At 40.4% G+C, this 18,974-nt stretch overlaps 1 protein-coding gene across 5 annotated transcripts in view; it reads left to right on the top strand.

Moving 5' to 3' along the window:
* Positions 1-18,974, top strand: part of TRAPPC9 (trafficking protein particle complex subunit 9) — a 508,745-nt gene that overhangs the window by 308,038 nt on the left and 181,733 nt on the right. Inside the window, exon 22 of one of the 5 annotated variants that reach the window (XM_027789611.2) lies at positions 11,445-11,599. The exons of the other annotated variants lie outside the window; for them this stretch is intronic. Coding sequence (XP_027645412.2) covers positions 11,445-11,584 — 140 coding nt within the window. The 3' untranslated portion in view covers positions 11,585-11,599. Of the gene's footprint in view, positions 1-11,444; positions 11,600-18,974 lie in introns of those variants that run through there. 5 annotated transcript variants of the gene reach the window in all.

Here is an 18,974-nt window from a genome sequence, read left to right as displayed (position 1 = left end):
CTTTCAATCCCATTCTTTATTAATGCCTTACGTGCTGTTTTCTGTGTTGTCTACTAAACATCTGTATTTCTTACAGCTCTCAGAGAGCTGTCTACCGCATAGCCAAGATCTCTTTCTGGAGTGGTTAATGACTGGCTAAAGAAGCTGTCGGTGCTTGCATTACACCTCAGACCTGTCTGCCTGCCTTGGAATTTTACCTGCCATTTTATCACCCCATCACTTAGTTGGTTTATTGTGCAGGGTTGACCCTGTCTGGACACCAGGTCCCCACCAAAACAGCTCTATCATTCCCCTGCTGAGCTGGGCCGGGGAGGGAAAATACAATGAAAGCCTCATGGGTTGAGACAAGGACGGGGAGAAATCACTCACCAATTACTGTCACAGGCAAACCAGACCTGACTTGGGAAAAAAAAATTAACTTAATCTATTACCATTCCGAGTAGGATAACGAGAAATAAAAACTAAATCTTGAAAACACTTTACCCCCACCCCTCCCCTCTTCCCTCCTGAATTTTTTATATCCTCACCTGAATGGCGCCGGGCTGGGCCAGTCCCTCACACGCTGCCCCCGCCGCTCCTGCCCCTCAGGGGGGGCTCCTCACCCCCTGCCCTGCCCAGCCCGGGGTCCCCCCCGCGGGAGACAGCCCTCCCTGCCCTGCTCCAGCGGGAGCCCTTCCCCCCGCCGCAGCCCTTCCCCCCCCTGCCGCAGCGTGTCCCCCCCGCGGGCGCAGCCCCCCCGGCCCAGCCGGCCCCAGCCCCCCCCGCCCCCGGGGGCACAGGCCCTGCCCCAGCCCGGCCCCAGCCCGGGCTCCTCCCCGCGGGGCCACAGGCCCTGCCCGGAGCTGCCCCGGCGCCGCTGCCCGCAGGTCACAGCCCCCTGCGGGCACCCCCTGCCCCGGGGGGGGCCCTGCCCGGGCTGCGGGGGGGGAGCTGCTCCCCCGGGGGCTCCGCGGGCCGGGGGCGCCGCGGGCTGGGGGGGAATCTCTGCTCCGGGCCGGGAGCGGCTCCGGCCCCTCCGGCGCTGCCCGGGGGCTGCAGGGCCGCGGCTCCCACACAGCTCGCTCCTCTCCCGCTGCAAGTTGCTGTGCGGGTTGTTCCCGCTTCTTCAATACGTTCTCTCAGAGGCGCTGCCGCCGGCGCTGATGGGCTCGGCCTGGGCCGCCGGCGGGGCCGTCCTGCAGCCGGCTGCGGCGGCTCCGTCGGACACGGGGGAAGCTTCGGCACCTTCTCACAGAAGCCACCCCTGTACCACCCCAGCTACCAAAACTTTTGCCATGCAAATCCACTACAGACTGCAGACCTATCTGCTTTCTTTTGCATTTCAGCTGCCATTTTATCACCCCATAACTTAGGAGGTTTATGCAATGCTACTATTTCTCACAGTAAGCCTTTAATTTTTATTATTCTGAACAATTTTATATTGTCAGCAAAATTCATCCCTACGCTAGTCAATCATTTTCCAGATCATGTGTTAATCTTTCATGCTGCACCGGTCCCCTGTGTGTTTCCCTGATGTGGAAACCTGGTAAGCGAGCAATATTTTTAGCAAACTTACAGCGTTTTTCCTGCAATAGCCAAACATCTTTCTCTTCTATAAGCTTTTCAGTGATCTGTATGTAAAGAATTTGATGGTCTTCTCTTTGGTCTTCTGCACGTTGCTCTCAGCACCATCATGTTACCACCAAGAAAGAGCAGGGACTTGAGTAGGTGTTGAAGTAACCTCCTGTCATCTTCTCCGTGCTTTGTCTTGCTTAGGACAGAGTTCATTGCGTCCGCAGGTTGTGAGGTTCATATGGCCGGGCCTGTACGCCCTCTTTTGTGGGCTAAATGCGGATTTAAGGGTGAATCACCATCAGCCTTGAGGTATTGCTTATACACGCAAGATGCCACGTTGTTTTCTTTTTTTTGAGGAAAGTTTATGAAGCTGCGCAATAATATTTTGCTGCAGCCTTTACTGTGTTATGAATCTTTAGACAGAAAAATAGCAAGGAAATAATTATCGATCATCTGCTATTCCCCATATTTAGATGCATATAAATGCAATTTCCCTTTGTTGGTTTGCTCTATGGCCCTAGTCTGGCCATCAGAATGCAGTAATGTTGATATGTTTCAGTTTTATGATCCTTTTTTTCAAAGCCAAAACTTTGTCTGATCAAGGCTGCTATATTTATTATCCTTTACTGTATTTCCTTAAATTGTATGATGGTGTATGTTACCATGGCAGAGTAGAACTCCAGAAAACATTACGTATCAAAAGGCTTTATTGAAACATGTTTTAGTAGTATTCCAGCAGTAGTTTTAATGGCCATTGTGTAAGCTGTTTACCAGATGCATCAACATATTTAGGTTGCTGATCCCCCCGCACCCCCCCACCAAGAAAAAGCCCAATTCTGTCAATCTGAGGAAAGTACCCACAGAAATGATGGCAGGCAGGGTGCCCTCCCTTGAACACTGGTGCTTTTTAAGTGTGACTGCTGTGTAATTCTAGCACTTAAAGAGTAAACACCTCTTGGATTTTAAAAAAAAATAATAAAATTATGAAGATCAATTCTCTGTTATCAGGCAGAGCTGACTACAAATCTGTGGTTGAGCATACTGTTCAGAACTACGGGTGTTTGTAGTATTGTAGGTTTCTTTGCATTTATTACTCTCAAGCTTTGATGAGTAACAATGACAGGGAAAGAAGGTCCAGTTTCCATACAGGCTATCCAATGAATTAGCACCCAGGCTTGCTACAGAGCTGGAGTCAGAGGCTTTGCTGGTCCCTTTGCTGCTCCTTCCTAGCCACAGTACAAATTCATTGAATACAAGTTGTCATGGTATTCCTGCAAGTAGATCAGGTGCAGGGTAGCAGTAACTCAACATGTTTTTTGCAAGCTAAGATGCAGTATTGTATGGCAGATACTTAACCATGTATAGTTAAATTCAAGGAATCTCGCTGAATGTGTGAAGTTTAGCTTTTCTTTCACTGTCTACTTTTCATGCTAGAAAGATTTAAGTGGAACCCCCTGGAGGCTGTGCTTATTAGTGTTAGGGATTGACTGCATGTCTTCTCAGAAGTAGCTAAAAGCAAAAATAACAAAAACTGAATGCGTAAAATACTGTTTATGCAAAAATCGTTTTGTATGACTATTCATTAGAGAAACGTCCACCTTAATTTTGAAGACTTAAACATTTCTTGGAATTTTGGCTCAGAGGAACTCGAGTCTGGAAAGACGTATTTTGAAATTTATTAAGTTAATATAGCGTCATACCAAAAGTTAGAGAGCTTTTCTGTAATACAAAATGGCGCATATTTAATGGCGGTACATTGAAATTGTTGGGGAAGTTTGGTAGGAATCACATGCTGTTGTGACACACTTCTGGGAAATCACAACTGCTATTTGTGTTTGCATTGAGGATACATTCTGTTAGCTTCTTCTGTGTACTTGTTACTTTCACTGACAATTTTGGTTTGCTGATGTATTTGGCTACTCTTCCCAGTGCTGTAGGTTAGGATCCTAACAAGAGTGATTAAGCTTGGCAGGACTTTCGGACTGATGAGCCACGCAGAAGATTTTGCTGAAAATAATCTTGAATCGGGGTGGGGTTTATTCCCCAGTTGTTTCTTCCTCTTGTATTGATACTACTTCAGTCCTTTCTCTTCTGGAAGCTAAAATCTTGCAGCTCTGAAGAGCTTTTGGAAGAAGAGTCCATGCTGGAAAAGAGGGGAAGAAGCTTCAGTACTACTTCTGAAGTCCACGAAGAAAAATTTAAACAGTACACAAAATCATTAAAACTTTTAAAAAAATGAATAGAAAGAGAGTGCAAACATGGGGTTTTTTTTAGACATACATTAAAATCAAGATGTGTCTTATTAGAGAGGTGCAGAGACAGATTAGAGATGACACCTTTCTGGCATGGCAACGGTTGTCACTTCGTAATGAAGGACTGAAAAATTTACAGCTTTTAGAGCTATTCATTACTTGTAAGACTTGTGAACTATTTGTTATGCTACAGGTCAAGCAGACATGGTGTTGTCGATGTGATTCCTGTTAAAAATGCAGTTGGCATTTTTCTTCCTGGTCCTATTAGCAGTTATTTTCCAGCAGATTCACTCTACTGTTTACTCAGTTACTGTTAGCTGAGTTGGCAGCTCTTGTTTCTCAGAACGCAGCGCAGTATTATGGGGCTGCAGATTTATTCTAGAATGACTTTCAAATGCTTTCAAGTCCTCTCTTTTTTCCTCACCAGTCTTGTTGCAGAGCTACAGTTAACAAACCTCATTGCAGAATACACTGGAAGTATTCTTGTACCGAGAACAGCAACAGTGAGGCAAGCGGGAATGGTTCATACTGGATATACCTATTATCACAAATTGAAATCACAGCTTGGAGTGCTTGCCAAACTTCTGGAAGAGGTTACTAATTTCTACATACTGCAGAATCATTCCTGCAGTGAACAGTATTGCAGGAAAGCATGCACCTTTTCTAGAAAGTAGCTTCCTAAAACCCCTTTGTCTTGCTCCAGGTCCAGGTTGCGTACAGCATAAAAGAGGAGGGAGGGTAAGACAAGAGTGGAGGGGATGCTACTGTAGTTTCTTTACCTTTGTTCAATTCAAAAAATCTGGATATTGAGTTGTGCAGTAACATACTGGAAGTATTTCCAATACAGTCTATGCATTTGTTTGCAAAGGACGTCCGTAGCACTTTCTCAATGTGAGGTGTTGGGGTCTTGGGATAGGAGATGCTGGCTAATCAAAGGGGAGGTGATGCAAGATTCCCTTCTCTTAGATCTTGGTAAAAACATCACTGTCATGACATAGGTTGGTTGTGTTCCTGTAATGTACAGGTTGGTAAGCGTTCAGAAAATAATTTAAAATAGTTAAAGCCAACATTTTGAAATCTATAGTTAGCTCAGTGCGTGGATAAACCAATATTTGCATACTTAAATAAATAAACGGTTTTCAATGAAGCTAAATCCCAGTGGTTTCCATCGACTCAATAATGGTTGTGGCTGAATTCAGCTGCACATAACAGTGCTCCATGCCATTACAGATAACGTGGACTCCTTAATTCATTAAATTCCAAACCTTGAAGAAGATTCAGCATTTAATAATGTATTTGCAGGGCTGGATGAAATTAGTTTGCACTTGCATGTTATTTTTTTTCCTAATAAGTTCAGAAATTGGCAACTATGACATATCCAAAGACCCTCTTAAGAAAGTATCCTGAGGAACAGAGCTTTATAGCAGAGGATGTTCTTACTTGATTTCTGGGTTATAGTGTATTCAGCAGTGGTCTTCTCTGAATTTTCTGGGACTTCACAGCCAGACTTTAGGTAAGAGAGGGAGACAGATTTTTGAATGAGGAGAAGTATGTAGAGTGGAGGGAGGGACTTCTCATGAATTTTATCAGGATGACTATGCATTTACACAGATATTAGAGCCAGTGCTTGCAGAAACCTGCTAAATTTGCCAAGAAGCATTACCAATTAACGTAGTTAATTAACAAGAAGCTATGTTAAAATTAGTTTGGGGTTGGAGGAGGGGAGAGAGAGTGAATTGTAATTAGAAAAAGAAATCACAGCTGCTATTTAGAGAACTGGTAAGTTTGCAGGTCTCGCTGTTGGAAGAAGCACTGCATTGCGGCTGTGCCGCGTTCATTCATTCCATTCTCAGTTTTCTAGGAAAGAGCTACTTTGGTATTATATATCACAATTTACAAGCAATATTGATTATCCTAATCAAATTTTAACTTTCTGCAGGCTAACTTGTTAATAAAAAAAAGTCTAATTTTTCAGAATTTCTCAGAAAGGTGAGACTGAGCGTTTCTTGAGCATCTAATATTCAAGAAATTATGCTGATTTTCTCCAGTTAAGGATTTGGATCCTGCTGAGTAGAATTTGCTCAAAGAAAAATGCCAACTTTCCCAGCTTGTATTACCCTGCATGCTGTTACTAAGCAAAGAAGAAAAATCAAGACATTTATCTTCGCAAATTGAAACAAGTTTCACATTGGAAATATATGAAAGTTACCCATGAAGTAGTGAATGTCTGACACATAGCATTTTGTTTTCCCAGTGAAAAATGAACTACAATTTATTTAATAGAGTCCTGAATAGGCCTTATGTTAGCCCAGGGAATTTTCAGGTCCTTCTCATATATATTTCTTTATTTCAAAATTAAAATTGGGCATACGGATAAAGATGTGTGAAGCAAGCTTAAATCTTACATTCACTGTGGCACAATATGGCACATTACCAATAGTCTACATTACAAAGGTTTAACAGGGTAACTACTCACATGGTGAGAGGAGATGTGGTTTATCCTGTCAAAAATTGTCTTTTCTTGGCTAGTATAATTAAATGTTTCCACAAAAGGTACCAAACATACGGAAAAGCAACCTCTTTATCAATGGATTTTGCACGTAGGGGAAGGCTTTTCCTGCTGTGCCCTACAGTCAGAGTTACAATACTATCCATTCAGCTTCGAGAGAGAGCAAATTCCAACCTTGCTATTGAGGCAGAAATTTGATTAATTGAGGTGCGTAAGACCTGGGCAACTGATACTCTGGTTTCTCCAGCCAGTGCTGTTTTGACCATCTTGAAGTGAGATAGTCTGAGCTAGGTGGTCAGGGCGTTCAGGTTTCCTTTCTCATGTGCTCTTTGTCATTGCAGTTCAGGCAAATCCAGATCTTGCGCTCCTTTTTTGTTACTTTGTGGATGTGTATGCTGATCACCATTGGCCTCACGGTGCCCATTTGAAGTGCACTCAGTATGTGAGTACACCTAAGCTGTAATACAACTCAAAAAAAAAATCATTACACAATGCTCAGTTTTCAATTCAGACAAACAAAACCCAACATCTGTACTGCTTCCTATCTAACAGCTTTCCTGGAGGTCTTGTTAACACCAGCAGTTCATCAGCTAAAGCAGGTGGTTGTGCCAGTAGAGACTAGGGGCTGTGTATACACTGGGTTAGCCATGTTACTAATTGGTATTTTTTAAAGATGTGCTGGCAAAAACTTTGCAGTATAGTTTAGGTCACACCTTTCGATATTATTTAAATGGCTGGGATCTGGCCACGAAAAGAATGGGACCTTCTGTTTGTGCCCAGTTTATAAATAGCATCAGTAGGGCACCCTATCGTAAATCTGCAGACAACGGTATCTGTGAAGAGTTCTGGTTACTGTTTTTATATCTGAAGTACGCGGATGAGGAGTTGTCTAATGCCTGTGTGGCTCTTGTGAAGTGCATACATACGTAGCAAAACTAGCTTCGTGTCCTCTAAACACCTTAAATCATTACTTATTTCTCTGGTTGCATTCAAGAAAGGTTACAAGAGATAATATTTTTACTCCTCCTTTAAAAGATTTGCTTTTTAGTTTAACATAACATTTATTTGACTTTTTAATACAGTCAATACATCCTGAAAAGGTCTGTATGTACAAGCAGTTCTATTTAAGGATTATTAGAAGTGACATTAATAGCAAATCTAGTGGCTTCTGCTTCCCATTCTCCATTAAAAATCATGATCCTTTCTTTTTGCTGACAGTATTCCCTCCGTATGAGCTGGTTCTAACAAGGCAGAATTAAGAGTTCACATTATAAATGAGCAACAGGAACAGATGGACTGAGAAAATAGTCAGGTTTCATGCAAATATCAATAAAGGTGATTAGTAAAGCAATAAAAGCATTTGGCTCGTATGTTCCTTTGTATTAATAAAGACTGCCTAACTGGAAAAGTCTTGAGGCCAGCTGGAGGTTTGGCTAGTTAGATGTTCTGCTTCTGTACATTACCAAGGCAAGTTTTGAGTTGCGAGAAGACGACGCTGCCACGAGTGGTGTCATGCTGCCAGGCCCAATATTAAAATTTATCATTTTCACAGGTTCATTTAGCTTAAGGCTGAAAGCATTACATTTCATCCAGTGAAACAGATCCTGAGCTGAGGAGCTTAAATTTGATTAAAACACTGCTGTGACTAGGTAAAATGGGATTAGGGCCCCTCTTGCCTGCGTTTCAGTTTTCTGGTTTATGAACCTCCACTTGCAGCTTCCCCTGGCTGTGAGTCTTCCCCCCGTGCCTCTCTCTTTATTCTTCCTGGAGGTAACAGTCCCCTGCAGTACTTTGCGTTTGTTTTGTGGTGATGCTGGTGCACTCCCCTAGTTTTCTGTACCGTATGGATCTGTGCCCTTTGGTAGATCTGTTTGTCCTGCGTTTTCTCTCACTTCTGTAACTGCCAGAGACAGAGCGGCAGAGCCTCTGGCAACACAGGAAATGGGAAACAGCTGGAATATGTATATCAGATGTATAGCACATGTCTACGTATTCCTATCCAGAATTTTGTTGAGAGAAATGTCCTTGTACATTATGCAGCAATTGCTTGTTGACTCAGATGTGCTCTGGACTCATTGGAATATCAACATACACATTTGGGTGTTATTTATGTGTGCTCAGCGGGTGCTTTGGAACTGCTGCCTGTGTAGCTGATGTGCTCACGCACTGTGGGTTGGATATCTGCGCAGCCAAATGGAGTCAGTAGCTCAGACTTGCCTTTCAACTATCTGGAAAATATCAGAAGTCCTTGGAGTTCATCTGAACATCATTTCTTAGTACAGATATCTGGGGAAACCTGGTCAGCCCTTATCTAAATCAGAAGGTTAAGATTGCCCCCATTTTTTCTCACTTGCTCAGAGCTGCTAAGAGTCACGCCAATGTAGACATGTATTTGTTATGGGGGATACTAAGTGTACGTGTAAAAAGCTGTTTACTCTGAAAAAAAAATATAATTCCCCAGTCAGATAAAGCATGCTGTATGGAAAAGCATCCAGTGGTTGGTTGGGGTTTTTTTCTTATTTCTCATTTTGTAATGAATGAACACTTGGAAGAAAATAACTCTTCACTTAAAATTCAGTTAGTTAATTTCTTTCAATTGTAAGCCTAGGAAATGTTCATTGCTCCAAGTAAGTCCTTGGGCATAGTGAGGTGATACAGTAATATCTTCAATGGCAGTAGGCTTTTCCATTCTGTGTTTTAGGTTTACCTTCCTAAATCTCTCATGACTGTCCCTGACTCACGTATGTATTTCTAGCTCTTAATGTGGGGGCTCATGATGAATTCAGAGAGGACTTTGAAAAATAATGCTATGGAGTATTCGCATAAAACAGATCTCTTGTTCTCTTTGAATCACTTTGAAATACGGTACATTTAATTATTTTTTTCTTCCACTTAATAACATTTTTTCTCCCCAGTATTAACAATGGATCTAAAAACTTGGCTGTAACCTTGCTTTCCTTAGATTTTCTGTAACCGCCGTCTTCTGGCCAGAGCCCACTCCCATTTTTTTGCCGTTTGCTCAGGGAAGATGAGAGCTTTCTCGGCTAGAACCAAAGCTTCATGCATTTCACTTAGGTTTTGATCGATTTTGTTGCTGCTCATTGTTGGTACTATATTGGAGTTGTATTTTTATTGTTGTAAGCTCCTATGTGCTCTGGTGGTTGGCAATCTAGAAATGTGTTAAATAATATTGATTTATTTGTTTCCCCCACTTGGCAAGCATTATATTCTACTCTGTCTCTAATACTATTTTAAGTATCATTTACTGGTTTTATTTTCTTTCTTATTTATGACTTGGCATCTTGTAGAGCAAAGGACTGTCGCAGTGGCTGGAGAGAAATCCTGAGAGAGAATGCTCATCAGAATATACTTTCTAATTCTGGTGCTGCTAACTGCCTTTAGATAACAAGACGAGTTTGCATATTATAACATTATTAATACTAGGTTTGCATATTTGTCTCAGACAAATAAAAATTATTTTGATTTTCACTGCAGTAAATGTAACGTATCAAGTATTCACCCTAAATGGGTATTTTAACAAGTCAACTTCCAGGAAACATCCTTCCTGGACCTCCAAGGGCCAATAAGATGATACTGTCCATTTTTGATATCTTTCACAATGATTACACACATTTAGATGTTTTTTGCTTCATGATAAAATGCGGGGCCATCTGTTTAAATTTTCTGAATTGTCCTTGTGTGGCATATGAAGGTATTAGGGAAAGGAAGGAAATTTCAGTCACTAGGGGGAAATAAAGATTGCTGCAGAAGTTGTTACTGCATCTTAGAGCCTTCCACAACGTTCTTATGGTTTTGTCCTGAGTTGAAAACCTGTGCTGAGCAGTAAGCCACACCAAGGAGAATAAGGTACAAAAACAGCTGGGTGATGAAGTTACAGTTTCTAACAATGGTTTTCATTGCAGCCATTAAGGGAGCACAGTGGCCTTTTCAGCTATGGTAATTGTCTGTTTCTGTTGAGACTTTTCTTGAAATAATAGTAGAAGGTTATTTGTTAAATCAAAAGAGGTTAATATGGTGGTTTATTCTCACCATTTATTTGTTTCACTTTGGCTCTGCACAGATGCACAAAGCTCTGAGTTGTTTCCAACAATGAAATGTCTCTTTAATATACATAGTGCTTCTATCCGAAATTTTGTACAACTGTTGAAGCGTGTCATTTTGGAGGAATGCTTCAGACCTTGGATCAGGCTGTTGTGGCATCTTCTCTGAAGCTGTGTATATATGGACAAGGGGAAGAGGTTAACTGCTTTTCCTGAAAAGACTTCTTTATTTGAAAACTCTGAACAAAAATTTTCCGGGGAATTTCTGTAATTATGGAAAAATATGATCAGTTCTTATTTCCATTAGAAAAGTTGGTATCTTGCTGTATGGAAAGGGGTAAAAAGAGAAGCAACTCATCTACTTCTAAGGCATTTCCTTTCTGTCTTGGAAGGTAGGAAGGGATAGAAAAGGGGAATTTGGAGACTGCTTGGAAACTCCTCCATGGAGGCATGAGCACTCACATTTTTCACTTCATTTTCCTTCCCTGGAGACTGATGAGACCTGACCTTGGATCCAGTTCTCCATAATAGGAAGTTGTAGTTGGGTGAATACATGAATTTCCAAGGGAATGATACCTAACAAATCTGCCCTGTGGACAAAAATAAATTCTTTTATATATTTACCTTATGACTTATTTATGAAGTCAAGAATTTATTGCCGGTGTGGCTGAAAAAGTTTATTTAAATCATATGAGCCTCAAAAATAATAATAGCGTAGTTTGAATTGTTATACACGTATTCTCTGTATGTATAAGTAGAGTCTTTCTTTGCTGTTACACTCATCCTTCTCTTGCCCTTCTGGGTCCTAAGGTCGATGGTACCCATATTCCTGAAGAAGCAGCTGGGGGTTGTGGCAAGTTATTAGCATCCTGCAGTTTTTCAGGCCACTTGAGGCTGGTTTTGTGTTTTCTGGTATGCTTTTTCTCCTCATTGTTTCTTAACTGGTGTGCAACTGCATGGTATGATTGCATTCACTATATGTGGTGTATTTTACATACATTAGCTGCATATGGTGAGTATGTTTTTTGATCTCTTTATTACTCCTAAAACTGCTTTTCCCACTCCCAGGTCTGCATTTCTTTGAAATCCTGTTGATGAATTGTTTATGGCTCTGGGTCTCCAGTGTCAGCCTGTGGCCTTTTTCCTCCCATGCTTGTTGGCCTCCACACCATGTCCCATGTCCCAGCTTTCAAAGGCCTCTGCTGTGATACCAGGATTGTATTCTTCCATGCTGTATCATTGTCATAAAAACTACTACATAAATACTTATCTTCATAAATACTTAATCGTACCCCAAATAATTACTTGTTAGTGCTATTATGTGAAATGTATGGTTATAAAATACAAAGATAAATAAAACAAATTAGGCCTAGCCACCTGCTCATGAGGAAATTTGCTGATAAACTAAAGAAGCTAAACCAAATCTTTGTGGAGCCCAAGACAAGTTGAGATTGACTTTCCAGAGCTGTAGCGCTGTGATGGGCAATGATCTTGGTAGAGCCTGAGGAGATAAAAGTTTCCATTGGATATGGAAATTTGGATGGTCTCTAGAAAAAAGTTTTCCCAGGCTATTTTGGCTGGGAATTGACATTGGTGATTTTGGATATCATAAATGGCAGCATCAGTTCTTACCTTTTTTCATTGTGCAGACCACGTTGAGACATATTGCTGTGGATGTTTGTACTCATTGCTTCCAAATCCTGTTGCTGTAATAAAGAACATGTGGAAAAGTGAAGCTAGAAAAGACTAATGCCATTTCACCCCTGAATGGCACTGTGTGATTGACTTGGCAGTAAAATCAGTTGTTTAGGGGAGTGAAGCCAAGGGCACCAAAAACCCAACCATGAGTTTGTTGCTCCATCCTTTGCCAGGCCAGCTGAGGGAGAGCTTAGGGAGAGCCCAGGAATATGGAGTAGCAGCCATACTGTGAACAAGGAGACCTGAGGGCTTTCCAAAGACACCAGTTTTTCTCACAGTCCTTCATCTGTCTTTCCTGTCCTGGAAGCAGGTAAACCTTGTCCTGTCATCCTTAGAGCAGCCATGCTCTGAGGCGTACACTGCTGGCAAGCCTGGAGCTCGTGCTGCCGGGAGCTGTTCACAGCTTGAATCTGTTTCAACTACTGAGGTTGACTTTTGTTTTGTTGGTTTGGGTTTTTTTTTCTTTTTTCTTTGAAGCACATAAAGTTTTCCTGCATTTCTATACATAGACACATTCTCAGATCCCCAGGCTGCCTTTTGGATTTGAAAATGAAGGAAGCCTTTGTGCTTCCCTCCTCTAGGATAGCCAGTGGCACCAATAACTTTAAACATGGGCGAATCCCAGCTGATTTATAACTGCACCTACTGCATCCAGTCTTTACCATCTTGTCTTTTAAAATTTGCTTTATACCAAATTAAAATTACTTTATACCAAAAAAATAGTCTGGTTTGGGTTTTTTGTGTGTGGTGTTTTTTGTTGTGGTGTGGTTTTTGGTTTGGGGGGGGGGGTGGTTGGTGGTTTGTTTTTTTTTTTCCCATAGGTTAGCATTACTTGATGTGTTAAAAAATCATCTCAATCATCTGAGTAATAAGACAGACATTTCAAATAAAATATTTCTTACGGATGGACATTATACTGTATCTTATTGATCGCCAATACTGTCTGCAGTTACCACAGAGGCACTGCTTGGGCAGGTTTGTAGCATCACATCAGTGTAACTTACCTTCTAGTTACAGTGATGCCATAATGTACATCTCTGTCCCTTTAACTGATGTAAGTGGGGCCGTTTTCTCAGATCCATTATGCAGCTCATTTACAATTTTAATGAAGGCATGTTGGGGGAGTTAAACTTTGGAGATAATGTTCATGCAGAGTATTATTTTTGTCTAATGCTACAATTGTATGCATGGCAATTTACAGATGAATATAAAACGTGAATCCTAATTCATTTGTAATCTAAACTGAATACCAGGCAGGGCACAGCACTGGGGCAGTAAGCAAAGGCGGATGGCAAAGCGGATGGCAAGTTTGTGTTACTAAAATATTGTGGCAGAGGCATATTTTTGCTGTCCGTTTCAGTTCCGCTGACCTGTGTTGCTAAACCAAACCTGCCCCTTGGAATTGTCAATAACTCCCAATGTCTGGATGAGTCTTTATTTTAGAATTTATTTGATAACCTAATTGTCCTCACTCAATTGATTTCTGACCTGACTTTCATTCTTGATTCAAATGGTTTTCTTAATAGCTTAGCTAACTGTAGTTGTTAGTAATTGATCCTTATTAAACTTTTTTTTTAACATATCTCAGCATTTTTGCCACCCATCTGCTTTTAAACTGCCCATTTATATGGATTCTTTGCATAAATATTTTGTGGCTCATTTGATTCTCTGCATAATTAATTAATTGCTTCTCACTTAGTTTTCTGCATAACTAATCTACTGCCACATAATTAACAAACTCTTTAATTCCTTATTAATTATTTACTGTTCTTTTGAATATATGAATTAATTGACTGTTTAAATTCGCTGCTGTGGTGATTTGACATCTAGTTAATTGTTTTGATTAATCAATTAACGAGCTGCTTAATCTCTGCTTAAAAGTATAACCCCGACTGCCTTGCAAGTGTTCTAGCACCCTTCCGCGTTCTCTTCTCATGCAGTGCTAGCATCTCATCTGCATCCGGATGCTCAGCTTACTGTCCAGGCACACATGGACCTTCTGGGCTTGCATGTACCCCTCCAGTCAATCCATCTCTATAACCCCAGTGATGCTACTTAACAGCTCTTTCTCCAAAGATTTTTTTTTCCATGTGCCAGACCGCTCATACGCTTGAACCCAGGAGAGATTGAACTCGGCTCAGTTATGCCAGGATGAAAAGGGGAGAATCAGGAAGAGGCATTAAAATATTGCGGAATGAAAATCCATGAGATAAATACGATACAAGAACAGGCTTTGAGAATTATGCATTGTTATGGCACACAGGGTGAGGATGTTTCAGATGCAATACTGAAGGCATTTGTGGTGAGTTGATGTAGCTGATAAAGTTCCTGAGACTTTATATTTAATGTATGGTTCTTCCACTAGACTTACTTGTTGATGCTGTTTTTCTCTGGTTCTTCACTAAAGAAGAATTTTAGCAGAAAATAACCTTCTTCTTCACACTTTGCTTTATTTATGTGCTACTCCTGGACTTAAGATTTCACAACTGGTTGCTGTAGAAACCGCTGTTCTCCTTGGGAAAAGGCCTTTGAAAGAGGTGTTGCCTTGAAAAGTAGTTTGGTATTATATACCACAAATAAGCCAACAACATACCTGATATTATGAAAACTCCTTCAAAATGGACTTTTTGGTGTTGGGTTGTTGGGTTTTTTTTTTATTTTCCACAAGGTGTCAGCTATTCTTCAAAGGTATTAAATTGTGGCTTCTTATACAAGTGGAAGTGTGAGAAGTGACATGGCTTTACCAAGCATGAAACACAAGGGGTACATTTATGTCTTTAAAAGAAGGTGCTGAGTATTACATTTAATAGCAAGAGACTAACGAGGCCAAAATCCAAATAGGTTGGATTGCTTGCTTGTATGCTTGTTTGATGGATGCTGTCCTAATTTATTGACTGATGTTGATTAATCTACAGACTTAATAATGAGAGTGGTTGCTAGATATATACGACTTCTGGAGCATGTGAAAATGTATAAAAACTGTGTTATCAATGGCAATTTTTGAATATGTGGTAAGATAGGTTATAGTGTTGTAATATGTATTTAAAAAGTTACATCATGCATGATATAGATGTTATAATATATCTTAAAAGGGCTGTTTAGCATGATCATGTGTCTGCTGAACCATGTTCAATAGCATATTGCTGGTAGAGCAATCCCCTGGATCCGAGAGGCCATACTGCCCTGGCTGCCCGGCTCCTGCATCGGCTGCGGCAGCTCTGTCTCCGTTCACTAGCATGGGATGGTAAACACCAACTGCACAGGACATACCTCCATGCAGATGACTAAATTCGGATGTCTTTAATCTCGAGCCGAATCCTATTCCCATTTTTTATTTTTTTTTTGATCGAGCATGTTGGTTGGAAGGTACCAGCTGGTCCGTGAAATGTCAACCTTTAGCAGTGATCTCCATGCCCAAATGTATGGGACTTGCTCCTCTGACAGAAAACCTTGGAGAACATGCAGAAGTTGTCAGGATTTCAAGGGAGTGAATGCAAGAGTCTGCTGATCTTTTTAATCTACAATTTCTGTGAAACTGATTATCATGAAAACTTCCCGTGAAAAGATGCTAGGCAATATGCACAGCCTACCAGCTTGCCTTTTTGCTCTAAGTGTAGAGGTGTAGAATTTAAAGTAGTTTGCTTTCGTTTATTTACCTTAGGCAAATTAACTAGAGGCTTTTTCAGGGCTGTTTTACAATATGTTGCGTATAATTTGTAAATAATCGTAAACAACTGGGTTCCCTGAACATGTAGCAAATAATAATGAAAAACAAAATACGAGGTGGTTGTTATTCCTCTGATACTACTTTAATTTGTGATGCACTGAGTCTGCTGCAAAGTATGGATCATCTTAGTCCTATATGTATCTCTGAAGAATGAAGCTTTACTCTCAATGTTTCCAGGCAGTGCTTGATACAAAAGCTATTTATTAATAACTATGATAAGCATTAAGTGTATATGAGTATTACATTTCAGGGAGACTATTCATATGTTTAAAATTAAGCACTGAAGTTAGATAACTCAGTGGACCAAAGCCCTGACAATTGTCACATTGGAGATTTGCCACTGCAAAAAACCTATTTATAAAGAGGTACAATCTGCATGACAAAAGAGCTTTAAGAAAAATCTAAAAATCGCAGGAGATGTGTCATAACATGATGTAGGAGAAAAAGCGATATATGTGAGAGAAATTAAAATTTTGTCATCAAGAAATATATTTATATGCTTATTGTCAGTATTTCTTAATAGTGAGAAAAAATATGTCGACAACTCAGTGGTCTATAGAAATTATTAGAGAAGGTGAAATAGCTGAGCCTGCAGGAATATAGTTCCCATTCAGCTCTCATTGCATTTTTATGTCAGTATAAATCCACTGATTCAGTGAAATTCAGCCCACACCTTGATTTCTATGTTTAACTGAAGCTGTGCAAGCAGAAGCCTGTGCGTTTCAAAGTTCCTGTTTTATTTACTACTGATAGGGCATCATTCCAATGCGGTACGGAGGATAACATGGTTATTCCTTATAATATTTTATTTCTTTTTAAAACTAAAAATTCTTCCCTGCCTTCTCGTATGTTTAGCAGCTCACTCTTGAATTTAAGGTAGCTTTTGTAATAATGTATTCAAATTGAATTTTAGTATTTCTTTCCTTTAGTCTTCTTTTTTAAATGTAGAAGAATCACATGCAAAACTGTGATTACCCACTTGTTTGAAAATCTGTCACAATCACGACATGTTGCTATTGGTTTCATCAGCAGAGTTGGGAGACATTTCAAATAAAAACATCTAAAACACTGGCTTCACATGTACACAAACATGTTGAATACTGAATGATCTCTTTTTTTTTTTCAGGTGTTTAGCTTTCTGTCTTTTTACTAGAAGCAAAAAATGATGAAAATAAGTAAAATGGAAAAGATACTTCTGTCTTTTAGCAGGATTAGGCCTATTACTTTGTGTGTGATTGAGTCGTTGAGATTGACAAAAAGGATGGGAGGGAGAATACCAGGAGCTGTTGGTCTGTCACGGGTTTGTGTGGTGCCTCAGCTTCAGTAGGCTGTCTTTTAATGTTTGGATGTACTCGCTAACATTTGAAAGCTGTAAGAGAGAATGCAGTGTTTATGCTGGAAGTATATCAGCCTAAAAATTAGGTTGGCATTGTTCTAGCAAAACTTTGGAAAAATAACTGTAAGTGCTGAATAGGGAAAATTGGCTTCCTTTGCTGCTTTCTCTTCCATTTAGAATGTATTTAGAATTTCAGTTTATTTGAAAATAAGATTTTGCGAGAAGCTTAGTGTTCAACAACCTAATACTTTAATTACCCGGTATTAAATTTTGCTTAATTATAAAACAACACGTAGAAGTTTTTGATATATGACCAAACATTGCTAGCAGCTTTCTTTTGAAATCTAAAAATCCACAGGAAAAGCAGGTGCTGAGATTATTTAATAATGCTCCCTTGATTAATAATTTCCCTTGATTAATAATTTCCCTTGCTTACAAAACTCCCTTGAAAGACAATGGGGTGTTTTAATGGAAAAAATGAGAAATAATTTAGCTGTTATTATTTAAGCTATATAATAAGCTGAACAGAAAATAATTTTACATCTGTGTACGTGCCTTAATGCTTTCAGGAAATAAAACCAGAAGTCTGTCTTTGGATTTGACTTCAAGTAGCTGAGTGGTGTCTTAAAATTTTCCAGAAATTAGGGAGTTGTCTGTACAAGCAACCCGACAGCATCACCTTTGCTCTGCTGCACTTGAGCGTTGAAGTCAGGTAAAAGTAAAAAAAAAGATGGTCTATATTGAAACAATGAAGCTTGATCTTAGAGGGTTTCTTTTGGCCACTTGTGTAGAGCACTGATTACCAAAACAAACACTTGCTTTTTCATTGCGGTTGCGCCTTGGCTACTCTTCATAATTCATTTGTATGGTAGAGGAGGTAGCTGGGTTTCAAACCCGTGGAAGAAAACAACAACACCGGAGCTACCTCTTAAATCATAATGTTTTGGTAGACGTGGTTGGCGACAGCCTAAAGGCCAGCATGCTCATCTATATAATAGGGGAAGTCAGGGTCGGCTTCTTGCAGGACACTTCTATATGAGATGTAGTATTGTATTTAAATAAAAAGGTTCCAGAGTTACACTTGGTCCTGACACGAGCTTCAAGAAATGGAGCAATTCGTTTCCCTTTAATTCCTTTTTGCCCACTGTTGACTGGGAGCCACAGAAACCAGGATGAAATGGGTCCTTCAAGGCAGTGTCAACCCTAACTCCAATCTCCTGGTTTTCATAAGCTTGTTTATAACCGAGAGGCTCCAGAAGGACAGGCAGCAATGCTGGAGATCCATAGCTACCCATTAATGGTGTTTCTGAGAACTTTGCTCTGCGTTGCTTAAAACCGATTAAAGAAAGTACGTAGCAAAACTCAACCCCACAAGGAGCAGCGGTCGAGTTCTGCTCCTTCTGCTCTTTGGCAGTGACTGCCTCAGCTACAGAGCGTGCTGGCGGCACAGCGGGGTCTGGCTCTCCCTGCGTTACGTCTCATCGATGCATCCCTGGTTTGTGTCTTCATGGCTCTTTCCTATAAAATAACAGATTTTGCAAATAACATGCCTGTCAAGGAGTTAGGGAAAAAGGTGTGGGAAGTAACGTAGGACAGAAGGGCTGAGCAAGGATGCTTTTAACAAGGGAAAGAAAATGATCATGTAGGGAAGAGGAAGAACAAGGGGATTTAAGTGTTTTTTTCACAACTTGACCGTGTGTTGTATATTACCTTCCAGAAATAGATTTGCTTCTTAAATGGTTCTGCTATTCAAAGCATGCTGCTGAAGTTTAAATTCTGCTTGATGGTAACATCTGGCACTCTGATTATTGTCCTGTTAACTGAAAAATTGGAATTT

This window comes from Falco peregrinus, chromosome 3 (assembly GCF_023634155.1).
Source record: "Falco peregrinus isolate bFalPer1 chromosome 3, bFalPer1.pri, whole genome shotgun sequence".
Classification (NCBI taxonomy): domain Eukaryota; kingdom Metazoa; phylum Chordata; class Aves; order Falconiformes; family Falconidae; genus Falco; species Falco peregrinus.
This window is presented reverse-complemented; position numbering and strand designations above follow the sequence as displayed.